Source organism: Pseudorasbora parva, chromosome 18 (genome assembly GCF_024679245.1).
Source record: "Pseudorasbora parva isolate DD20220531a chromosome 18, ASM2467924v1, whole genome shotgun sequence".
Taxonomy (NCBI): domain Eukaryota; kingdom Metazoa; phylum Chordata; class Actinopteri; order Cypriniformes; family Gobionidae; genus Pseudorasbora; species Pseudorasbora parva.
The window spans coordinates 23,075,068-23,102,316 of NC_090189.1; the positions used below are offsets into that span (position 1 = coordinate 23,075,068).

The following is a 27,249-nucleotide window of genomic DNA, read 5'->3' on the forward strand; positions in this document are numbered from 1 at the left end:
TTGACCTCACTTGCCGGAAGTGATGGTGTGCTCGTGTTTTTTGTACATAGTGTTGTATTTGAAGTAAGAATTTTTATAAATACGATTCGGATTCTCACACAAACTGATCGTTTTCTTGTCTTAAAGGGTTAGTTAACCCAAAATTTTAAATTCTGTCAATAATTACTTAATCTAATGTTGTTCCACACCCGTAAGACCTCTCATCCTCGGAACACAGTTTAAGATATTTTATATTTAGTCTGAGAGCTTTCTCTTCCTCCATTGAATGTTGGTTCCACTCAGTTAGTTAGTTAGAATCTCTTGAAGCATCGAAAATACATTTTGGTCTAAAAAAACAAACAAAAACAAACTACGACTTTATTCAGCATTGTCTTCTCTTCCGTGTTTTGTTTTCAATCCTTAAACTAAGATTCGAACGGTTATGAATCAATCGATTCAGTATTCGGATCGTCAATGTCACGTGATTTCAGTAGTTTGGCATTTTGACACGCGGTCCGAATCATGAATCAATCCGCTGATTCGTAATGGTTCGAATCTTTGTTTGCGGATATTTTTATTACCTTTATGGAAAGGGACAGTATACTGTACATACATTCAATGGAGGAAGAGAAAGCTCTCAGGCTAAATATAAAATATTTTAAACTGTGTTCCGAAGATGAACGGAGGTCTTACGGGTGTCGAACGACATTAGGGTAAGTAATTATTGACAGAATTTTCATTTTTTGGTGAACTAACCCTTTAAGGCATCAATGTATCATCACGAGCCACAGGGTTTGATGTGGATTCGTGTGGCTATGCGTTTTTCACAGTCACTGTTACTGTAATAGAAATACACTCTATTGACATGCATTATACGAGCATTGGTTGGTGTTAAAAATCTTCATTTGTGTTCTTCTGAAGGAACAAAGACACCTACATCTTGTATGCCCTGGGGGTAAGCAGATAAGCATCACATTTTCCTTTTTGGGTGAACTATCCCTTTAAGGTCTTATATACACAAATATGATTGTTAACAAAACCAGTAAAAGGTGTGCACTAATAAGAAACCATAATACCAAAACAAAAGCGAACTCAAATTAAACAGAAGATGACGATGAAACTAGAAAAACACGACAAGATCATGATAATTCGGTTAGTATATTATTCTATACAGAATTACTTTTCTATACAAAACTGAGGATACTTATTTAAATCAGTGAATAATTAAAGCAAGAAGTAAGAAGTAAACAAAGGTTATTTTAATGTTGACCACTCTGTGCCGCTAGAAAGTATTGAAAAGTTCAAGGTGAACTTGAGACCTGTGACAAATATGTTTCTCAATGGAGTTGTGAAATCTTGACTTAATAGCAGAGCATAAACCATATACATTTTTGTTCATGGGTAATCTTTTTGTTTGTCCTTGATCTCTCTAAGTTATTTGTTCAGTAAAAACACTTTTACCTTTAAACTCGTCCTGTCCAGAAAACAGGCACATTGACTGTTTGTGCTGCCGCATGTAAATAATAATAATAAATGCAATCATGTATATTCACACTAGATGAGAATGAAATTCAGGATTGAATTGCAAGAGAACTTTACAGCAAGCGCACCTGGTGAGTTCCCCTCCCCCTCTAACAGATGGAGAAGAAGGCGTCACCCTGGTCTCTATGGGAACAGCATTTTAGTGCAGGCTGTGTTTATATCCCTTAGGGTTATGGGTTTGCAACTCACCATGGTTTCATAGCCTGTAGCCTGACTTTGCAATATAATTCATAACCAAGTGTCTCTGTTTCAATCTGTGGTTATAGACTTTTTATTTTATTTTATTTTTTACCAAGAATAATGTAACTGGTGCTTAATGCAGTGTGTGGAATTTAATTTGTAATTCAAAGCTCCACATCTAGAAGCACAAACTTCCTTTTTTGCTCGCTGCTCAACATGTATCAGAAGGATGGATCTAATCAACTCTTAGATCATGAATTCTGTTTTTATTGCAGTTACGTTGAAATTACAGTGGAATTAAATACAGACATATATACAGTACAAATCCCCATCCTTCTCCCCCTTGCCATTTATTCAGACTGGTTTTGGTCAGATCTCTCTGCCACCACCAATGGCAAACAGTACAGCTTGCATAAGGTTTGTATGCTGAGTGGTCTCTCTCAGAACGTGTTTTCACATCACTGCCCCAGTTGTAGAACAAAGGGCCAAACAGGTACAACCACTTCAACAGTCTTTTGTATGCTGTAACTGACCATTTGTTTTATTTACCAGCTGGAGTACTGTTTAATATTACCACAATCAATGTTGATAATATAAAAGCAATACAATTGACAAATATTAGTCACAGTACTTAAATGGTTATGAAAATCTAGAAAATTCATTCAATCTTTAAATTCTGTAGAAATATATAATAAAACAATTGTAAAAAAAATGTGGGGAACTATTCAGAAAAATTTAAGAACAGACATGAAGACTAAAAGAAAAAAAAGTATATATATATACATATTCCGTTTCTGTGTCCAGTGGAATTTTCCTAAGCAAATACATGTAAAGAGCTTAAAGTCTTCCTCTTCCTGCCAACATACAAAAGTGACAGACAAGCCATCAGATGAAAGAAGCGACCAATTTAATAAAAAAAACTTGCACATTTCTACCTATTTAAGTCTGCTTAAAGAGCAAAGAATATATTTTGACCACAGTTATGCATTTGAATATCACATGACGCAAAAAAAGAACACAAACTGAACATAAAACGCATTAAAACAGCATATAAAAATATTATCAAACAGGAAATGTATAAACACAAAAATCCCTGACAAGTAAACCTACGAAACCAGCCCTTAATACACAAACACACACACACACGCACGCACACGCACACACACACACACACACACACACACACACACACACACACACACACCAGTCAGACGAAAAGCAAATATTGACAGCATCATATGACCCTTCATTGCGGAGTCCTTTGAGAAGTATCTCCACCCTTTGTGGGAGATCTTCAAATCCTTCTTCTTTTTTTCCACCTTTTTTAAAAAATTTTTTACAAGAAACCAATGTTTTAAACATAGTCCTTCCTGTCATATCCACCATTGGTAGAGCGTGGAGCAGAGTAGCCCATTTTCGGTGGATTGTACTTCTTCTCCCGTGGAGGGCAGGTGCAGCACAGCAATGCTCCTCCAATCATTAACAGAACAGCAGCAGCAAACCCTATGTAGATTGATGCCCCGATCTCTCTTTGCTGAGCGGAGGGCAGTAATGGGTTGTAGAAGTCCCGAATTATTTGGTTTGCAACCCAGGCCGCTGGAATGAGCTCCAGGATGCCGGCAAGAATGAACATGATGCCGGAGACGATCATGACTTTAGCCTTGGCTGCTTCATCCTCAATACAATTGGTGCATTTGGCGCCCATGATGGAGATCATCACACCCAGAATGGCCAAGATGATGGCGATGATGGACATGGCTCTGGAAGCCTGCATGTCCTGCGTCAGTGCTAGCATGGAGTCGTAGATCTTGCACTGCATCTGTCCGGTGCTCTGTACAACACAATTCATCCATAAACCTTCCCAGATGACTTGTGCCGTGACGATGTTTGCGCCAACGAAGGCAGAGACACGCCACATAGGGAGTGCGCAAGCCACAATGCTAATGATCCATCCGATAATGCCCAGGGCAATGCCCCCGATCTCCATTCCCATCGACATGGTGCCTGTTAGGTGTACTTATTTACCTAGGAAAATGAGAAATTGGTTAGTCGTGAATTTCATATACACAAAAAAAGCAGAACTTTCAAACAGAAGGTTAAAAAGTGGTGGAAGATCATTTACCAAGTGATGAGATGTCAATATAGATGTATGTGTCCCAGTCCTGTGTCCTTTGTGTTGCCTGTGAAGGTACTTTGAAGCCAGCAGCCTTTATATTCCCAAAGAGACAGGTGCAAATGGAGGAGGATCTTAGCCCGATGACATAGGTGGATGTGATACAGGTTTGTACACGTCACCTGCCTGAAACGGCCACTGCAAGGAGATGAACAATGCGTTGGTTTTTGCTTTCGTTGGTAATCCAATTCCTACTAACATTATGTGAAGTAGAGAAACAGGCTCAGTTAGGAAAAAGAACCTGGAAGCACAGGTCAGTAATCAATGGGGTGGAGAAGAGGGATAATATTTCTCCTGAATCACACAGAATGTTTCACTCTGGATCCTTAGTGATATTGCATTGGAGTTCAAACTTTTTATGATTCCCAATATCATTCATTAATGGATTTTACTGACTGACTTCAAAAGTGAAATATCAAGTATTAGTCATTGGGATTTTAAAAGAAACACAGAACAATCCATTGTAAATCTTTTTCCTCTTCTCGGACTTCAATATGGGAAATGAGCTTTATAACTAAGAGGCTATATTAATGTCTGAATTGCGTTTTTGTAAAGATTAGCATGCTGAGCAAACAGCTTAAAACTGTTATAGGAAATTATCTTTCGTGATATAATTAGTGGTAGTTAAAAAGCATTAAAAAACCTGTACAATTGTCAGAAACATTGAAAATATGTCTTCCAAAAATTCTGAAAACAACAGATTTAGAAATGCGGAAACAAAATTTGAGGCCTCCCATTCCCCCTTAGCCAAACAATGTAAACTAAACAGTAATGCAATAACACTGCTAAGTCTGTCTGTCTGTCTGTCTATCTATCTATCTATCTATCTATCTATCTATCTATCTATCTATCTATCTATCTATCTATCTATCTATCTATCTATCTATCTATCTATCTATCTATCTATCTATCTATCTATCTATCTATCTATCTATCTATCTATCTATCTATCTATCTATCACAAATTATATTAATTCTAAAATGCTTCTTAAAGGGTTAGTTCACCCAAAAATGAAAATTATTTAATTAATTACTCACCATTATGTCGTTGAACACCCGTAAGACCTTCGTTCATCTTCGGAACACAAATTAAGATATTTTTGTTGAAAGCTGATGGCTGAGAAAGGCTCCAGAAAGGCCTCCATTGGCATTCAGTATATTTTCACTCACAAGACCCATTAAGGCACTAAAAACATCGATACAAAGTCCATCTCACTACAGTGACTGTACAATAATTTGATGAAGCATCGAGAATAGTTTTTGTGCGCAAAAAAAATCAAAATAATTACTTTATCCACCAAGTTATTGTCTTCCGTCTCGGATGTAAACTCATGCGAAAGCAGTGCCCCTCCTCCTCTTCCGGGTCATGTATCTGAACGGAGGATCTGCGCCATATTCTCGCGCATGCGTCAAGTTCACATCAATAACTTGGTGGTTAAAGTCGTTATTTTGTTTTTTTTGTGCACAATAACTATTTTCGTCGCATTGTAAAATTATTGTACAGCCACTGTAGTGAGATTACCAATGGAGGCCTTTCTGAAGCCTTTCTCAGCCATCAGCTTTCAACAAAAATATCTTCCTTTGTGTTCCGAAGATGAACGAAGGTGTTACGGGTGCCTAACGACATGAGGGTGAGTAATTAATGAAATAATTTTCAATTTTTGGGTGAACTAACTAGTCTGACGTGGTCATACTCAATTCTAGTCAGAATATGAGTCTGAAACTGCTCCATTGGGCTGTGATTATGGGGCGTGTTTCAACCAAACCAGGAGAGGCCTCAATTAGATAGACCTACAACCAATCAGAGCAATGAAGCAACGTCAACAGATCTTAACTGCACTGTGTTGCCAAGTCCGCGTTTTTTTCCCGCAGGTTGTTTTCTATGTCCTCGGGTTGAAGACTATTATGTGACATATAGACCCACGAAAGTAAATTATTTTATTTAACAACCCTATAGCGTTATTCTAATTGAATGTATTGATCAAATTTAAGAATATAAAAGAAAAGCTGAAGCATATCCTATATTTAAAGCTACACTGTGTGATATTTTCCCCCATCTAGCGGTGAAAAGGTATATGATCATCCAGTGAATAATAGTTTCTGTTCCTCTCAATTTTGATTTCGTTTTAACTCCTACGGTTATAGATATCCATAATGGAGTCACCATCGTCATTACCGGCGGCCATCTTGTCACAGGCAAGCTTTCTGTCGGGTTCTGTGGAACCTGATGTAAGGTGAGTGATCTGTACGAACATAAATACTCTTATCTCGCTGAAATCTTGACGATTTACAAATGATTTGGTTTCTTACAAACGTTATTAACATGGCTGCAAATCTGGGTGCTTTAACACGTTGAAATTGCAGCTTTTCGTTTAGATAAATTACTTAATCGTTCAGCTTGTGTATCACGGCTATAACTTACGTGCACGTTATCAAGGCTGAGACCACAATCGAGCTGTTCAATTATATATATATACATACACACTTTTATAATAAGACCTCCATTGGCCAACAGCGCGCACGAGACATCTAGCCTTTATTATGGATATCTATGCCTACGGTGGCCAATTTAGTCCAAGATTAACATGGCAATTCGACACTGTGCCATCGAGTGTTAAAACGCGAAAGGCGAAGCTTGAATTTATGGGCATGTCCCTCTTTGGCTAATGTACTTTCAAGATGGCGGGGCAACATGGCGACCGGCATTCGAACCCCTCACCCGTGTGTATTTTCAATGGCATATTATAAACTTACAAGAATACTTTATTACTTGAAAGAAGTAAATATACATTAATGACCACATATATTTTTGAAAGAACTAAGTGTTTTTAGCTAAGAATAAACTAAAAAAGTTACACAGTGTAGCTTTAAGTACTGAGATTCAGTACTTCCTCCACCACTGCTCCACTCCAACCGTTATTCTGCTTTGAGCGCGAGATGGAGAGGAGGAGAACAAGTCAAACCCTGCCCTCTATTCTATATTCCATTTCACTGTCTAGTGGTCTACGGTCACATCACTAAAGAAAATCACTACTTCCGGTTGATGGGACTTTAAAGTTACTTTCCCCGATACTGGTGAGTGACAGGTTGAGGTTGTCCCTCCCAATATTTCCATTAAAAAAATGTCCATTTTGGTTTCATGGTGAGTTTGTCACTTTAAAATTGATGTTTGTGTATTTATAAGGGTAATATTTACTGGACAAATGTCTGTGGCACAACAGCCTACATTTTTTTAAGTTGCCACCTAACGTTAAATCCACTGCAGCTGCTTTAAAGTCCATCTGTGGTGAAAATCAAGTTGTTTATGGTATTTTTAATATTCTCCTTAAAACTACAGCAAACCAAAGACCAAATTGCCGGTGTTTCAGTCTCTTCTTTAGCCTGACAAGCCAGACCCACATCAAGATGTTTGGTCTGGAAACTCACCATTGACAGCTCAATCCGAGGGGCGGGATAAACGGTTGTCTTTCAAACTCCCTCTGCACGCGATAGGATAGCGCTACAACCTACCAGAGCAACGAAGGTGAAACAGAGCTCGTTGATAGATTAAACATTCGCCGTATCCGGTCAGCAAAACTCCGAACACATCTTCCCTTTTTAAGAATGACTTCAGTGCCGTTCTTTGTTCTTTTCTCAGAGAAAAGCTTAACTCCAAGTCTCTCTGAGTCGCGGTCAAAGCTGATTCGAAAGACCGCCGTTCGCCAGTTTCTGTGTTTACTAGAAGCACGCAAACGCAACTCGGCACGTCGTCATTATGGCCCCGCCCGCCGACTCTATACACGATGTGATTGGCCCAGCAAGAGTTAGGCGAATACAGCTCAGAAGGGTATTGAGAGTTGCTAGACGACACTTGCGGGCAGATTAAATTTGCTGCCGCTAGGGTGCGTCTAGATTTCTAGGCCATCTCTTCTTATGTTTCTGTCTCTAATGTTACCTACCTTGTGACCAGTCACGTCAACTGCCATGTCAACCGGCGGCCTTTCTCTGAACTGAAACAGCAAAGCCAGGTTAGCCCAATATATTTTCTCTGTTGATATGAAAATCGGGTAGATTTAGCAATATAGCGGGTGTATGTTGTGATGTATCACGATAGTTTAACATAGTTTGTGTAACATTATGTTACACAAGCTATGTTACTGTTCGCCATACGAACATTAACAACACATTATTAGCTTTTTGATAATGTTATCAAGCAAAAGGCTAATCATAATTACCGTTATGTGTCCGACATTGTAAAAGAGCGATACGTTGTACAGCGTTTACCTCAGTCATTTGAGAAGAGGATCTCTGAGCTGGTGTGAGTGGGTGGGGGTGGGGGTTAGCATGTGGTTTCATATTTTTAAGGAAATATTTTGTGAAATTTACTATTTTAAGCAAATAGTCTTTTCACCTCAGTTTACGCAATTGCCGTTTTTATTGCCGTCTTTATTTTTTTATACAAGGGAACGTTTCTGTGACATGCAAGTAATAGGCCTGTAAAACCCCACTGTTTTACACCATTACCATGCTAACCATCTTTCAAAATTAAAATTAAAATCGCATAACCTATAGGGGTAAAAGTTTTACTGTTTAAAATAATAGTGTAGAATAAAAATAAAAGCGTTCAGTGTAGAAATCTCAAACTAGAATCCAAACTCCAAAGAGAAAAGATCAAAGATCTGAAATGAAGACATACATGCTGTTTCATTTATTTGTGTTTTTTAATAATGATCAAGAATTCAATTATAATTCAGTTATATTCAAATTATTCAGTGATAAAACACAACAACAAACACAAAGATGTGCACAATATATTTAATGTGACGAAACTTTGGGAGGTGCCTGCACATACAGTAGTCTCGCAGGTTCTCTGTTGTGTTGTCCAGTGGAACTTGAACTTAGAGCTTGAATCCAGTCTTGTGTTTGTCTCTCAAATCCACTTGTACTGTATTTTGTAACACGTACGCAGACTGTAGAAAAGAGATGTGGCTGTTGTTCATTGCTAAAGGCCAAAGCTGCTGTCTAGATATTTTCCATATCTCGACTTTGCTCTGTCCGAAATTCTTTAACAGCGTTTCAATGAATAAAAATGAGAATGCCACTAAAATAAACATTAAACACAACTAAACATTTACAGAGTTGATTACAATTTAAGCAAAGTATAAACATATTAGTACAACACATGATTTTCCATTTGGTTATAGTCTTTTTTTGTATTATATTAAGTGAAAGTATAAAAAAATATAAATTCACAAACAGCTTTTCAAAGTGTAAAAACAGTAAAATAAAATAAAAATAGTGAATGAAAACACAAGACTACAAAAATAAAACCACTGACTTTTCCCCTTTACAAACCAACTGACAAAACATACAAGATGATTTATGGAACTTGTGCTATAATATATCTAACAAAGTGTGAAGTGACGATGGACACTGAACAAAAACAAAAGCGTGTAGAAATATTCACATGGAGAAAAAGTAAACATTTTGAGTTACCTCCAACCCATATGGTCACAATTATCTTTCTATGAAAGATAGACAGTAGTCCCCAGAGGCCCTCAGACATAATCTCTCTTGTTATAGGTGCTCGGAGCCACTGAGTGGTGGGCTGAGTAAGCTATACGGCTTTGCGGTAGGTACCTCTTCTCATCCTTAGGTGGGCAACTGCAGCACAAAATGGAGCCTCCGACCAGCAACAGAGCCGCTGCGGCCCAGCCAAGGTATAGCGATGCCCCTATTTCCATCTTCTGAGCTTCTGGTACAACTGGGCTGTAGAACTCCAAAATAACAGTGTGTGCTGACCAGGACACAGGAATAAGCTGCAGGACCGCAGCGGTTATGAAAGCGGCACCAGAGGTGATCATCACACGGGCTTTGGCCCCTTCATCCTCAATGCAGTTGGTGCACTTGGCCCCGACTATAGCGACAAAGAGCGCGAGGACACCCACAATGACTGCCACCACAACCAGAGCGCGAGCCGCCTGTAGGTCCGCAGGAAGAGCCAACATAGAGTCATAGACTTTACACTGCATCTGTCCGGTACTCTGAACCACACAGCTCATCCAGATTCCCTCCCAGTACACTTGCGCTGTGACGATATTGGTGCCGATGAATGCCGTGACCCTCCACATGGGCAAAGCACAGCACACAATGCTGAGAATCCAGCCAAGAACCGAGAGCGTGACGCCTACTAACTCCAGACCAAAAGCTGCCATGTCTCCGCACTTTCTCCTTTCAAATTTGCTCAGATCTCTCGTGTGCTCTCTCTTATGTTCACTGAGGCTCTCACTTCGTCTGTACAAGTCCTTGAGACAATTACATCAGGAATCTCCAAAATCACCAAAGGACCATTCAAGCATAGAGGTGGGTGTTGACACACTGAATCTCCTCTTCAAGGGCAGCTGGAATGTTCTGTCCTGGTAGAAATTCTCCTTGTTCTGAGAAAAAGGGCTGAGCTACCTGAGTCCTGACATCAGATGATAAGGCGCAATCTTAGTATTGGTTAGCGTCCTCATAAAAAGGGAGCTGCTTTATGTGTAGCACTTAGACAATGTGGCTTCTGGCAAAAGTTTGTTTAAACCAAAGGTTGGGACTATTTGCCAATGTTAATAGATAACCCAAGGTAGATCTGTAAAGTATGCTCTTTAATGGATAATCATTGACAACACCAATGTAAACACCTTTGTTAAGGCCATAATGCATGCATACTGAAGTCTTAAAGGAGTAGTTCACCTATTATAAAAATAAATTTGCTGTGGTCTACTGATGCCATTAGTTATTTTTCTGCTTCCTTTCAAAATAAGCTATTTAGCAGAATGGTGCTTAAAAAGGTCAATTAAATGACTGAGGTGATACACTACTAGTCTTTTAAAGCCATGCAGTAAATCAACAGTGTTTTATATATGTTTTTCATCTTCGGATATATTTAGTCCGAGAGCGTATGCAAGTGTATGCACACTTTACTGTCCATGTCCAGAAGGGGAATAAAAACATCATCACATTAGTCCATATGTTAGCCTGACAAGCCAGACCCACATTAAGATGTTTGGTCTGGAAACTTACCATTGTCAGGGCTAAATCCGAGGGGCGGGATAAATAGTTGTCTTTCAAACTCCCTCTGCACGCAATTTGATAGCGCTACAACTAACCAGAGCAATGTGAAGCGGAGCTAGTTGACAGATTAAAATTTTGCCATATCCAGCAAACTCCGAACACACCTTCCCTTTTTAAGAATGACTTCAGTGCCATTCTCAGAGAAAAGCTCAACTCCAATTCTTCCAGTCGCGGTCAAAGCTGATTCGAAAGACAGCTGTTCGCCAGCCTCCGTGTTTACTATTAGCACGCAAACGCAACCCTGCCGTCATTATGTTAAGCCCGCCCACCGACTCTATAGACAATGTGATTGGCCTGACCAGAGTTTGGCTTTTACAGCTCACGGGTCTCATTTATAAAGCGTGCGTACGCACACTGTAAATTCTAACAAGTTCAGTTTACTAAAAAAAGTTTGGAAACCGATTGCCTTATTTTTGCAAAGCAAACTTAAAGAGAAAACTGAAGTTAATATAATATTCAGCTAAAAGTAAAGAAAGCTTACACCTCCCAAATGAATTAATACATTTTAAGTTAGTTTAATGCCAATTCTAGTTAACATACTCTAGATATTTACTAATCTTACTTAATTACTTGAATTGTAAGAATACTTGAGTTGTTCCATTTAACTAACAGTGTTATATTATGTTAAGCAAACATCTTAAATACTATTATACTCAACATAGTTTTAATCTGCTATTTTCAGCTATGGCGACTAAAAAAACTTTGTGCAATCGGTTTCCACGTTTTCTTTATGTAAAGTGAAGGTATTTATAGTAGTTCACCTTGCATGAATGCACTTAACACTCAATTAAATAAGCTTAATTGCATCAAGTTGTTCTTACTTAAACCATTCAAGTTGTGTCGACATAATTCTTGTATCTGTGAGTTTAGGAAGTGTACTCCCAGAATGCATTGCAGAATGAATAAATTAATCACAGGGCAATCTTAACTTTGTTTGATTATTTTAGGCTTTATTTGACCATTTTATTTACTGTCTTTTGTCAGTATAACCCCAATAATGACAATAAATTAACTTTTAAAGGTCTTATTAAGTGTAAAAAAATATATATTTTTGCATGCTGAATGTTAAAGTCTGTGTGTGACTCAAACATGGACAATAGTTAGATATTGTCACAAATTTAAAAGCGTTACATCAACACAATTAAAAAAAAATTCTTAAGTGTTAGCAATAAAATGATAAAAGATAATCAATTTACATTTAATTTATTTATGCATTGAAGTGTGTGTACATACATACATACATACATACATACATACATACATACATACATACATACTTACATACTTACATACTTACATACTTACATACTTACATACTTTTTACTTCCCTTCCTTTGAAATCAGATAACTGATTTCGTATTGCATTGCTGCATCAATAGGAAGAGATTTACAGTAATAGAAATTAAGTTCCAAGTGCCTAACCAAAGGGAACACTAATCACCATAATGGTGAGAAATTTTAGTCGGCTCACTCATGATTAAATAAAGTTAATTAAAAAGTCTAAGTAAGAATAACTTGCATACTACATAAATACTTGTGCACTGGCTTTTACCGTGCACAAAACAGGGCTGGAAACGTACGTACGCCAGTTCCAATGCAAAAGTTGTGATCTATAAAAAACAAACTTGATGGAAGAATGTGCGCACTTTTAAGCAAACTGGAGACAAAGGGAATTGGCGACACAGATGGTGAAGTCGTGAACTGAAGTTAGACTGTAGAAAATAAATATGACAAGAATGATTATAAGAATTAATGACATTTAATTTTCACTCCATTTCATACGTTATATCCACATTATCATGAAGATTAAATCTAACAATGTTATTTGTGCTGATTGTAAATGCATCTAGTAGAATCCAAACGTAGCTAATTCAAAATGTATTTACAAATGTAAAAAATTATAATCAGCGCTGCCTTACAGTCACATCGTCCACAACGGGAGCACAGGAGGAGATGGCGTGATGTGATACAGAACAGCATGAAATACTCTTTTATTAGAGAACTGCAGAACACAGTGTAAAAACGAAATCGATATCTACCCTAATGTACATATATCATAAAATGTCAAAGTCTGCAAATACAGTCATGAAACACAATCGCTACTCATCATCGGTCCTACCTACTATTACATTACAAAACCGTCAAGCATGTGTTCACTATAACATTTTGGTCTAAATTTTAGCCCACAAATTAATTCTGTGATTTTGTGAAGGTGTTAACGGTCAATCTATTTGTTTTAAGCCTCTTTCACACTGCGATTCCCGCAAACACACGGATAATGCGACCCGGCATTTGATCCCGGGCCGCTACATTTGAGCCCCTTTCACACTGCACGTCGGACCCGCAATATTCCTGGAACATTGCCGGGTCGCCTTCTGTGTGAAAGCAACCACGTCCCGGGATTGATTACCGAATTCGACCCGGGTCGGGGACCTAGTAATATTGCGGTATTCGACCCGGGACGAGCGCTGTGTGAACAAAAGCCGAAACTAATGCCGCAACGTGTACGTAGTTATCGTGCGACTCCTAGAGCTTGTTTTTTCAATAATACAACCCTGCAGTGCCAGAAGAGCTCGTCTGTGTTTTAAACGCAGAGTGTGGTCGTATACAAAAGAAACTAAAATTAAACAAGCAGAAATGTGTGCAAACTGGACACAAGTCGAGACCACAGAGCTCCTTACTATCCGCGCTGAAGCTGAGATCGCTCGCCATTATACGTCACATCAAGATGTCACGTGTCAACTCGACCCGGGACCGTTACGGGTTGTGTGTGAAAAGTGCACATATTATGGTATTTCGCTGGCAGTGTGAATGGACCAAATCTAGCGACCCGGGAACAAATGCCGGGTCGCATTATCCGTGTATTTGCCGGAATTGCAGTGTGAAAGGGGCTTTGGTCCATTCACACTGCCAGCGAAATACCGTAATATGTGCGGCAATGTTCTGGGAATATTGCGGGTCCGACGTGCCGTGTGAAAGGGGCTTTAGAAACATATAAATCCTCTGGTAACCTGGTGATGTAATGCTTTATGGAGGATTACGCCAGTAGCAGAATAAGGAGAGAACGAGTTTTCATTCAGGGACATTATCAGCAAAACTGCATGAATTTTATTTGATTTGAAGCGTCTAAAATTAACAAAATATTTTTTAATTAAAATAACACTTTATTTAAAAAAAAATAGGATACCTGAGAAGTATTTTATACAATTTTGTTTTTATTGATATTTTGATATATTTATTCTACAACATAAAAAGGATATTGAATGATTTTCAGCAATGTAACATGTAAGCACAAATGGCATTTATAGTCCATATCTAATATTTTTCAATGTCTTTTACCTTTGACAGGTTTAAACATTGTGGATGGGAACGTGCATGCAAATTATATGCAAATTAGGCCATGCATAGTAAAACTAGGCGTTTTAAGCTCCATATATGGGGATTTCGGGGAGGAGACGGTGAAGTACGCACAATCTGCTGCTGGCTGTGATTTATAAAGGGATTATTGCGCAGGTTCTGGCGTACGCATGGTTTTATAAATGTTTTTTTGTGCGTATGCAGAATCTTAGCTTTAGTACGTACGTACACTTTAAGGATGAAATCTACGCAAAGTTTTATAAATGAGACCCCAGAACTGTACTGAGAATTGCTAGATGACACTTGTGGCAGATTAGATTTGCTGCCGCTAGGGTGCGTTTAAATTGCAAGGCTATCTATATGACATCAGTTAGTTAATTAGAATCTCTTGATGCACTGGAAATACATTTTGATCCAAAAATAACAAAAACTAAGACTTTATTCAGCATTGTCTTCTCTTCCGCGTTTGTTTTCAAACCTCAAATAAAGATTCAAACGGTAATGAATCAGTGGATAGATTCATGATTCGGATCGCGTGCCAAACTGTCAAACTGCTGAAATCACGTGACATTGGCGATCCGAATCATGAATCAAAGTGTGCATACACTTGGATACGCTGTCGGACTAAATATAAAACATCTTAAACTGTGTTCCGATGATGAACGGAGGTCTTACAGGTGTGGAACGACATCAGGGTCAGTCGTTAAAGACATCAATTTCATTTTTGGGTGACCTAACCCTTTAAAGGTCCCGTTCTTCGCGATTCCATCTTTCAAACTTAAGTTGGTGTGTAATGTTGCCGTTAGAGCATAAATAATACCTTTAAAATTATAAAGCTCAAAGTTCAATGCCAAGCGAGATATTTTATTTAACAGAAGATCCCTTTCAAAGCCTACAGCTAACGGCCGCTTTGGACAACAGCAGGAAGTGCAGGGATGTAATGACGTCACTAGAACCATTTGTTGACTAACCCTCCACCCACAAGAACACACAAAATAGGGGGCGTGGTCTTGTTGGTCTCATTCAGCGCTTGCATCTCCCCGTTATGGTAAGAGGCGGGACATTTCCGGGCAAGGTGCGCTAAGCTGCTGTCCAATCACAACACGGGAAGCGCTGGCCCAATCAGAACTCGCTACGTGTTTCTGAAGGAGGGACTTCACAGAACAAGGAAATCATCAGGCCGTTTTTAGGACAGAGGAAACAGCACTGTACAGATAAGTAAATTGTGTGAAAAATACTGTTTTTTTACACGCGAAACATGAACTCATGTTATATTGCACACTGTAAACATAATCAAAGCTTCGAAAACACGTGAAGAATGGGACCTTTAAGAAGTCTGCCTTTAGTATTTTAGTATTAAGTAGTATAATAAATCAAAGTGAGGAAAATTATGACACAAATTAATAAATTATATATATATATATATATATATATATATATATATATATATATATATATATATATATATATATATATATATATATCAGTTATAGAGAGACATAATAAATAGATTTATGCTGTCTTAAGAGTTCTGCCTTTAGTAGTAAGCAGTATACTTAAACACACAAACTACTGAATTCAAAGTCTTCATAGAATCTAGGCCACCTTTGATTGCAGGTCATAATGTCTGGCCATAAAACATGTTTAGAATATTTCAGATCCCCATTTCCTGGCTGAAAAAAATGCAAAACATGCTGAGAGAGACCTGGTAAAGTGAAACTGTGGTAATCCATTATATTTATCTCTATTACAGTTCAAGCTTTGTTTACTTTGGAGAAACAGGCACGATTCTTCTCATGTGTACACACTTATGAACGCAGTACGTGGCAGTGTTGAAACTGAGAATGTACTCTTGTGAGTGGTAATGTTACTTATGCGGCTTACAAAAGTAGAACTAAATAGTTGAACAGAATTGCTAAACCAAAGCTCTGAAATTTTACTCTTGCATCATTACATCGATATGAATATTTATCAATATCATAACCCTAGCCCTGGTAAATCAAACAAATGTTCAAGCTCTCGGTTTATGGCTTTTACAATGGAGATGGATTAAGTTACATTTCCTAAATGTCATTACACTAATTGGTAACACTTTATGATAAGGTTGTATAAGGTTGTACAATATGATAATGTTAACAAGATTTTAATATTTAGTGTGTGTGTGTGTGTGTGTGTGTGTGTGTGTGTGTGTGTGTGTGTGTGTGTGTGTGTGTGTGTGTGTGTGTGTGTGTGTGTGTGTGTGTGTGTGTGTGTGTGTGTGTATGTGTGTCTCCAATTGAAATTGTTCTACTGATCTAAATGTTTCAGTTGGCCAAATTGAATTTCTGTGAATTGATGCTATTTAATTCACAGAAATTCAATTTGTCCAACAATTTTTTTTTTAGATGTGATCAGCCACTAGAAAATGTTCAATTGGAGACCAGAATTTTTATTGTAATTTAATTGTAATGAACCTTATTGTAAAGTGTTACCCATTAATTATAATTTTGTGCTATTTTTTAACATCAGATTAATAAGCTGAATGTTATTTATACAATACATATTCGTTTTATGTTGTTTTGTTTATACTTGATATCTTTTGGTCTCTGATACTAGAATAGTGTATTTGCTATACAACATTAACCGATTATGCATTTCTGATAACACAACGACATAAGATTTTTTCTGTTTAAGATAAGTTTTGTCTGTTTAATAATATGTGACCCTGTGACCACAAACCCAGTCGCACAGGTATATTTATGGCAATAACTAACAATACATTGTATGTCAAAATTATAGATTTTTCTTTTATGCCAAAAAATCATTAGGATGTTAAGTAAAGATAATGTTGCTTGGAGATATTTTTTACATTTCCTACCGTAAATATATCAAAAAATGTGTTATTAGTATTAATATGCATTGCTAAAGACTTCATTTGGACAACTTTAAAGGCAATGTTCTCAATATTTAGATTTTTTGCACCCTCATATTTTAGATGTTCAAATAGCTTGTATCTTGGCCAAATATTGACCTATCCTAACAAACTATACATCATCTGAAAGATTAATAAATAAGGAATTTAAAATAATTGACCCTTATGACTGGCTTTGTGGTCCAGGGTCACATATGTCAGTAAAGCAGTTACACTGTTTGTTTACAGTGAAAACACATGCATTGCAGTGAATGTGCGTGAGAGATTTTGAGTGTAAATACATCATTGACATGTCTTAAACCAGTTGATGTAAGACACGGTTGATAAATAACCTATTTGACACAAGGAACTTGATAAACATTTTACTGGACATTCAACAATTTTAACTATTGTTGAAACGGGACACACCCAGAGAGCCTGAAGCTAAAGAAATATGTTGTGTTGAAGCAGAAATCCCAAACCCATATAATATTTTATGTGGAGTAAAAAAATAAAAGAGAAGAAGAAATAGTTATTGCCAAGCTTGAACAAGACAGCCCGAAACCGGTCTGTGTTTGATAAGCAAGTATGACATCAGCAACAGCAGCGTATTGGCCTACTTCCCTCTCAGGGAACACTGATTATATTTAAATGAGTTTCTGTGAGGCATGGCAGTGGTAGTGACTAATGAGTTTCAGTGGGAAGATGTTGTTCAGAAGGAGTGGGGGAGTGGCCAGTGCTTCATGTGGCACTCTATTGGCCCCCACTGTTGAAAGTTGTGTAATTATTTCCTGAGTTGATTTAATGTTTTGTTTTGTTTTGTTTTTGTTACAGTTGGAATTTCTTCTTTACATCCACAAACCAGCAAGAACAAAATCTCTTTACAACATTTCACAGTGTTACCTTTTGGTTGCAGTAGGCCTATACAATTTTTAAAATATTCCACAAACCTATTATTAAAGTAGGCTACAGCCTAAACCAAAATCTGGTGTTTCAGAGACAACCTTTCTGAGTAGCCTTTAGACATCATTATTTATTTTATTACATTCTGTTATTTAAACTTTCTGAAATTAAAGAGACTTTTTGAGCATTTTACTAAAACTAACTTGCTAAGTGGGTGTAAATGACACTTCCTCTCATGCCAAATTATATTAATAACTTAATTTTGAGGGCAGTTTTCCACTTCCAGTTCCTGGTTATTCAAAAGCAGGTAAAAACTCGACCCTCATTGCGAGTTTCAAGGTGTTAGTAATAGAAAATGACTAATATAATCCAATAAACCGTGGAACAAGTGTACGTGAGGCAGAATGCGTCACTGTCCTTGTCTGGAACTTCCGTCCAATATTACATATGAAATTACATATGAAGCCACTAGTGGGCATACATTTACCATACAAAACATCTGCCAAACACGCAACACATTACTTTAATCATGTAAGTGGAATATTGGGTTGAGTTAAATATTAAGTAATACTAAGCTGTACTATTGTTAAGTGTAGTGTATGTCAGAAGATCGATCAACTTTCTGCATTACAAGTTTGTAATCTTAGCAGTATCACCAGCGTTTTTGTAAATGTAAATTTGATGTTGCTCATATTAATATTGCTCATATAATTAACAGAGGTCAGTATGTTGTAAAGTTAAAATGGTTTAGCATTCTGTCTGAAAAGATTGTTTATCAGAGTTAGTTTCTCAGAACCAATCCCATGTGAAACAGCCCCTTATCAACAAAGGGAGGGTGTCTGTTTGACTCAAATATCATGTTTATTTTTCTGAATGTGATATTTGAAACAGGTGAAGATTTATACATATATAGACTAGGGTGTGCGCGTGCGTGCGTGTGTGTGTTTGTGTAGTCTACTTGTTGGGACCAGCGGTAAATGTAAATGGATTTATAAACATACTAAATAATTTTTTGGAAATGTAAAAATGCAGAATGTTTCATGTGATGGGTAGGTTTAGGGGCAAAGGCAGTGTGTAGGGGGTTATACTGTGTAAAAGCCATTATACCTAGGCTATATGGAAAGTCCGCATAAAAAACACAACGCGCGCGTGCGTGTTTGTGTTTAAATTTGACCTTTTATTATTCTTCAGGTAATGTCAGTTAAACTGACTTGTTGCTGTGACGACCTAGGCTGTTCAGTCTTGCCCAAGTGTTAACATTCACCTGTGCTCCGGCAGATACCGGTTTGACCAGTTTCAGGTGGGTAGCCTACATGTGCATTTGGGCTCCTCCTCCCCCGTGTCAGGGAACTCTTGAGAAATAGTTGCCATGGGAATCGCTAACCTGCTGAGTCTGACACTAAGTAAATAGCTATTTCACATAGCCTGTGTCATATCCCCAAGAAATAAGTTTTACTTGAGATATCTTTGACCTGAATGGAGTGCGATAAGATAACCTTGAGAAAACATTTGAAAAATCTCTATGTCCACTCTATTGTGTCGTATGCCACTTTCTTGATATTTTTTAGACCATGAGGGAGAACAAACCACAAACTTAAACAGAGAAATATATGATCACGGTACTTACTGATTTCCCTGAACAAAATCCCCATACACTGTAAAATAATATTTGTTGAAAATATAATACAAAGATTTTTTCAAGTATGTTGTACAAGAAAATATTACTTCACTCTTTCTACAAAATTTAAAAGCAATTTCTGGGTGAAAATATTTGTAAAAAGTCATATACCAATAAATAGCCTACAATACAATAAAAACATAATACAAATAATTTATTTTATTATTCACTATATAGCCTATATTAAATGATACAAAAAGACTATTCAAATGTTTTATAATTAAAATATAATTTAAAACAGAATGCAAATAATTTAAAATAAAATGTATAACATTTTGTAACTTAATTTATTAATAGACTATTAATTTACATTGATTAATGAGTTAATTTATTGATGTCAGCACAGCACTTATTTCACACCATCCCACAAACGGTTTCCATTACATTGTGTTTGTTTGTTTTTTCCCATGCAGGGGAAACGATAATGTGATCATTTCCTGTCAGGGGCACTTCCTGTCTTAGTAGCCTACTCTGGCCCATGAATCTATCAAAAAGCCTTTTTTTTTTTTTTTTTTTTACTAGTGTAGGCCTACGTTAGCCTATATGTTCTTGGTTCATTTTACTAAGCCCTCTATATATTTAATTACATTGATATTTGAATTTTGAAAATTAAACGATACAAAAAAACCATATAAGGAACTGTATCCGCAATAAATAACAAATTTCAAGGGAGTGACTCAGCCTAGGTTCATTCAGATCTCGTGAAGTAACCAAAAACCAGCAGAGCGGGTCATTCGTCAGAAGTCCTGCCCCCAAAATTCACAAGCACTTTAAAGCATCAGCACACACCCTCTGAGGCATACACCTGTAAGCAGTGCAAAGAGAGCCTCCTCAAGAGACGAAAAAGAGACAAAGATCATGGTGTCTGCTGGGCTTCAGTTACTGGGCATCGCCCTGGCTATCATAGGATGGATCGGTGTCATTGTGGTCTGCGCTCTTCCCATGTGGAGAGTTACAGCCTTCATTGGAAATAACATTGTCACGGCACAGATTTCGTGGGAAGGAATCTGGATGAGCTGCGTCGTGCAAAGTACCGGACAGATGCAGTGTAAAGTCTACGACTCCATGCTGGCCCTCAGCTCAGACCTTCAGGCCGCCCGCGCTCTCACCATCATCGCCATCGTCATCGGGATCCTGGGCATCATGCTGGCGATGGCTGGAGGCCAGTGCACCAATTGCGTTGAAGACGAGAGCTCCAAAACCAAGGTCGCTATCACTGCCGGTGTGATTTTCATCGTAGCTGGGGTGCTGTGCCTGGTCCCGGTGTGCTGGACGACCCACGTCGTCATCCAGGACTTCTACAACCCCTTGGTGTACCAAGCACAAAAGAGAGAGCTGGGAGCAGCGCTTTACATCGGCTGGGGAGCCGCCGCCCTGTTGATCATTGGGGGAGCTTTGCTCTGCTGCAACTGCCCACCAAAAGAGGAAAGGGGAAAATACACAGCCAAATATAACGCTACCCCTCGTTCTGAAGCCTCTGCACCCTCTGGCAAAAACTTTGTGTAAATTATCAACTCTAAAATGGACTCTACAGTTCCTTTAATGTTTACAACCTTGGTTTTGGTCAAGGATGTAGCGGCTCAAAAAGAGTTTGCAGCAGGTATCTCGAGGACTTGAAATGCAGTCAATGAAACACTGATGCTACAAGTTTTCTAAATATTTTTAAATATATATTCAGCACAAGGATAATAGGGAACCACATTAAAAAACGTCTGCAGTAAAAGGAGGCTAATCTCGTTCAAGTATATGATCAAATTTTCCTCTTGTACTGTGGTCATGTGACGTGTTTTTTGTCGTTTAAAATGGAATTTCATTTATTCAAGTATTGTTCAACTTTTTTAAATTTGTAAATATGTTTTTTACTGTAAAACACATTTTTTTCTGATATAAACTTCTGTTCAAAATAAAAAATGTCTGTATCACACCTGTATTTTGGAGTGTCTGTCAGCTATATTAAATACATCTGCAGGGCGTTGACATGGGTGTCATATTACAGCCCTCCATTATCTGTCACCCACCCTGTGGCACATTCAAAATTTCAAAAAGTCCCAGCATACAAAAACATTCTCAAAGGGAGTTGTCAAAAAAATAAACCCAGAACAGGTGTGGTTTTTCAGGTTTACAGTTAGAACCAATGTATTCAGACAAGGCTAAACATGATCTAAGGTTTGGCTTGTGTTTACTCAGTGTTGCTAGTAATTATAGACAGTTTAGGAATTATTTATTTTCAACAAAACAAATTTAATTGTGAAAGTCAATAGTGTGCATTCAGAATTTGCAGGAACGCAGGGGATGCAGTATTGCAGTATTCCATCTGTCTAACACAGTGTGGTCAAGCAAAACAAAAGGATCTAATTGCAGCACGTTAATAATAATAATAATAATAACAAAGAAGATAAACCACAATGAAGAAGAACATAGGAAGCATAAACTACAACATTTACAAACTGAGGGCTATAAATACACAGATGCAAATGAAGGAGCTAAATAAACAACATATTCATTTAATTGTTATTAATTGGCACACAAGAGGAAACTAGTGCTGTGTTCGAAATCACCCTCATTCACTATTTCCTATACTTCTCTATTTCCACTTGAAGGAGTGAATGAGAATGAGAGAGTGAATTTGGACACAGAGGCCCTGTCACAAATGGCACCCTAAACCCTCACGGCCTTCCTCTTCCACCAGTGCGAGCTCTGCAGAAATGTGCATAAAATGACCTAAAATGACAAATGTGACACCCAGTGGTCTCGTGGACTTAACGGACACGTGCACGCAACGGCCACTGTAAGTTCACAAGACCGAAAGTGAACACGAAGGGTGCCGTGTGCCAGGAAGGCTGTTGCTTTTTTAGTTTGTGCTTGGAGTTTAACCCTTAACTGCATACGGAAAATTAGTGACCTGTGACGTCATTCACTACCCTCTTCCACATTCCCAGTGGTTGGGTTAAATATTTGCTTAAAACAACCCAGTTGATGGTTTTGTCCATTTTCCACCCAACGTAGGTTGTTTTCAACCCAGCATTTAGCTTGGGCAGTAGCATTTTGCCTTAGCATTAGCATCTAGAGTGCAGTCTCGGAGGTAAGAGGGATTATCCTTCAGCTGAAGTGTCTTTTAAACTTGAAATGCAAGGCAAATGTTGGAATAATTAGGAACCACAGTTTCCCCAAATCCCTTCACTCGATTGGGATGTTCTCTTTTATTATGGACGGCAACGGCAGTGACTGTAATATTGAGCGTATTTTGCAGTACTAAAAATGTAGCGATTTTATCAGGCTACTATATTTTTCAAAAAGAACACAAAGAATGGCCTTCTCAGCTGCCATAGTTGTAACTCTTGCGTTATCAGAACAGCATGTTCAATGCATAAAAATCGACTTTGCTGCTACCCGTGATGATGTCAAAGATCAGACACATTTCCACGTGCATCTTGAAAAAGCCATGGTCTGGAAAGTGCTGAGGCAAGTTTTAGTGCCATCTAGTGGTTAAGAGGAAAATAAAATCAAAGGAGCCTTTTACTTCGTGGAGCCTTCTCATCACGAATCACGATCACATGGTAATGCGTATCAATAGTACCACGCATGCAATTGTACCAGTACGTGGAATGTATACGCCAAAATTAGTTTTGGCATGAATATGCGATGCAGTTTTTCGCGTGCATATGATACGCACTTTATGGCGCGAAAAAACGCGTTCCATATGCACCGCAAAACTCATTTTAGTATACATTTCACGAGATTGCACACCCGTAGGCCTACTATTTATACGCATTTTTGTGAGCCCCGTTTTACACCTGATGACCTACTTCTTCAGGTGAGATTCTAAAGTGTGCATAAGATAAACACTTTACTATCATGATGCCACAGGAGAGGATTTATGAATGGCAATGAAGCAACATAAGCAGGTTATGATAATGACAACGTGGCAAATGTAGTACAATCATATTATATAGAACATACTTTTTAGCGGTCGTGAATTAAATACTAATTAAAAATAAAACGCAATTTTGCCCAACCCTGATAAAAAAAAGAAAAAAACTTTTTTTCCGGTTTATGACACAAAATACCCATCATAATGTGAAGCCATTTCAAAAGCACACTCTATAGTGCTTTTTTTATTCATTTAGACTGCCAGGTGGTTTCTCAAGTTGTCCAGCTCTTCATACACCTCACACAATAGTCAAAGAATATCAAATGTCTTCTTTTCTTCGCTTCTTTTTATGCTAGAACTCCACCCAAGGTTTGCGGGCTATAAAACCCTGACAATTAAAACTTCTCATATGCTCTGCGCAATCATCCATGAAGTGACTTGTGTCTGGCAACAATGGCATCTCAAGGCATCCAGATCCTGGGCATCATGCTTGCCATGGTAGGCTGGTTGGGGACCCTCATCACCTGTGGCATGCCAATGTGGAGGGTCACGGCCTTTGTTGGAGCGAACATCGTCACAGCACAAATCATCTGGGAGGGTCTGTGGATGAGCTGTGTTGTGCAGAGCACTGGACAGATGCAGTGTAAAGTCTACGACTCCATGTTGGCTCTGTCACAAGATCTGCAGGCTTCCAGAGCCATGGTTATCCTCTCCATCATGGTGGGCGTCTTTGGATTCCTGATGGCTGTTGTTGGAGGAAAGTGTACCAACTGCTTGGAGGATGAAACAGCCAAAGCCAGAGCATGCATCGTTTCAGGGGTGGTTTTAATTATTGCTGGCTTTCTGCTCCTGATACCTGTGTGCTGGTCTGCACACACTCTTATCAGGGACTTCTACAACCCTTTAGTAACAGAAGCCCAGCGGAGGGAGCTTGGAGCCTGTCTCTACATAGGCTGGGGATCTGGAGGCCTCTTATTGATGGGTGGTGGGCTTCTTTGTTGGAACTGCCCGTCCAATGACAATAGGCGCTACACGGCAACCAAATACGCCCATGCAAGGTCTGTGACCCCAGTAATGGGTTACGTGTGAGAAAACAAGCAAGTAATGTGCAAAATGACACATTGTACATGTCATGCAAATTACTATTGCTTTGTCACTTGCTAAATGCTTGAAAACAACTAAATGAAAGGTGATGAATAAGAACATGAGTTGACAACTGTTTATTTACCATAAAAATATGAGCAAAATAAAATTATGTTTGTGTGCAATTGTCCATGAAATATAGATACTTTTTTTTATTCAGGTTTTTTTTCTTTTACACACACACACACACACACACACACACACACACACACACACACACACACACACACACACACACACACACACACACTTGTAAACAATGAGTAAACACTCCGTGTTGATCATTTCAGTTTTCCCCATGCGCACAAGTGATATTTCTTTGTCAAGAAGAAAAAATTTGCACTCCAACTACTGTGCAAAGTTAAGCTCAGCTCCATCATTAATAACAGAGCCTTGCTACATCCATTTTAAACAAGCCACATATCCAGGAATTATATGACAAATAAGTGTTGTTTTTGAGGGTCAATGACCAGTTTGGATGTCAGAGAAACATTTTGAAAATCCATAGGCCATGTTAGTTAAGTTTGTATTATTTATTGTTTGATAAATATATTAGACTAAGAATAACCATCAAGTAGGCTATAACATGCATATAAAATACATTTGACTGTGAGTTTATAAGTTTAAAAGTTGTGTTAATTTTTTATTTTTGTATGAATTGCATTTCGTATAAGCCTGTTTTAACTAAAAGAGACATAAAATATTGTCACTTGACCATTTGAAAATATTTGATTATTTTTATTTCGTTTTACTTTGTGCAATTTTTGCAATCTTTTTACAAAATAAATGTTCTTTGGTCCAGTTCAAAACTGTCTAAACATACAAACATATAGGTTATATTTATAACATTTGATGATTAGCCTCCCTAGGCTGTCAAAAGTAGGCTAGGCTATAACTTTTTATTTTTCATTGCATGACCCAATACAAATAAAAGCCAAACTAAGACAAAAGGTCTAATCTTCTAAATGTTCTTCATACAATTTATTTTCCCGTGGCGTGTGTTTTTTTTTTTTTTTTGGTGACGATCGAATGCTCGTTGGTCTTTCGGCGGACACTGACAGCAGATCGCGCCCCCGGTCCCCGGTGAGCAGCAGCCCCGCGGCACACCAGCCCATATAGAGAGACGCTCCGAACTCCAGCCTCTGCATGTCCGACAGGAACGGGTTGTTGATATCCCTCGCGATGTTGATGGCCGACCAGAAGACAGGTGTGAGACACAGCAGTCCGACGATTATATAAATAAATAAAACACCCCCGCACGCAGATATGACAGCTCTAGCTTTCGCGGTTTTGTTCTCGATACAGGTGGCGCATTTCCCACTAGGCTACCAGGAGAATGCCGACGACAGAGCGCAAGATAGAAATGACGAGAAAGCGCGCGCGGCATGCAGGTACACGGGCAGCGCGAGCATTGGTTCGTACGCTTTGCACAGCATCTGCCCCGTGCGTGGAATGTATACGCCAAAACATGGTACGCACTTTATGGCGTATTATACATACGAACCCCCCACCCCACTACCCTAAACCTACCCAAGAGAGCGTGTCATAGGCTATATACGCCATAAAGTGCGTATGCACGCCAAAATGAGTTTTGGCGTAGCCTATACATTCCACGACATTGCACACTCGTACTATTTATACGCATTTATGTGTGATCGGGTTGAGCTACCACACAACAGAAACCCAACAAATGACAAAGCAAACCCTAAAATCTGCAGACCAAAAGATGCCATGGTTCCTCTTGTATCGTCACCCCTTTCGTTTATCTTTACTGACTGAGAGAGCATTTATATGTAGATCCCCCACACTTCGAGGTGGGATTTGGAACAAAGTTCTATTCACGACACTTAGCTTACAAATAAGCAGTTATAGCTAATAAAAAGTTATGATATACGTTTGGCGTGAGGGCTCCGAGCTCCGGATGTTCACCTGTTATTGGATTAGTCAATGATCTTAAATTATGTAGGCTATTTTAATTAACACATTATGTGGAAATTTAACGGATGCATGGAAATTGTAATAATATTTGGAATAAAACTCCTTATGGCTAATTTCATATAAACACATCCTAAACTAGGCTACAACTAATAATAAAAGTATATTTGTACACATTGTGCGTCATGTGACAAACGTATAGGCTATAGGTATACCTAGCCTATAGGCTATAAGCTTGATGCAAATAAAAAACAATAAATGTATATTCTGATAATTACCTTGCTTATTTCTATGTTGTCTTCACACACCTTATGCATAGGCCTATAATGCAAGCTCTTCACTGACACACTGTTGTCATCTACACTTTTTAATAGAGAGAAAAAAGCTTTATCTAGTTGGCGATTTGTGGGTGTGGTGTAAAAGTGTTCCAAGTTGGTCTGTCTGACCCTAAAGTCAAATAAACAGAAATGTCTGTTCTACTATAGGCTATTTAATTTATTTTAATT

The 27,249-nt window shown here is 38.2% G+C and overlaps 2 protein-coding genes and 1 pseudogene across 2 annotated transcripts; 2 read left to right on the forward strand and 1 right to left on the reverse strand.

Moving 5' to 3' along the window:
- Nucleotides 1-1,952: 1,952 nt before the first annotated feature.
- On the reverse strand, nt 1,953-10,435 carry LOC137047195 (claudin-3-like; annotated as a pseudogene).
- Nucleotides 10,436-20,480: 10,045 nt separating this feature from the next.
- cldnb (claudin b) lies at nt 20,481-21,716 on the forward strand. The gene has a single exon (XM_067424795.1). The coding sequence runs from the start codon at nt 20,653-20,655 to the stop codon at nt 21,298-21,300; it is 648 nt and encodes a 215-aa protein (XP_067280896.1). The 5' UTR covers nt 20,481-20,652; the 3' UTR covers nt 21,301-21,716.
- A 2,174-nt stretch (nt 21,717-23,890) lies between these two features.
- On the forward strand, nt 23,891-24,754 carry LOC137047192 (claudin-4). Its single transcript, XM_067424796.1, has one exon. The coding sequence runs from the start codon at nt 24,119-24,121 to the stop codon at nt 24,752-24,754; it is 636 nt and encodes a 211-aa protein (XP_067280897.1). The 5' UTR covers nt 23,891-24,118.
- The last annotated feature ends 2,495 nt before the right edge of the window (nt 24,755-27,249 follow it).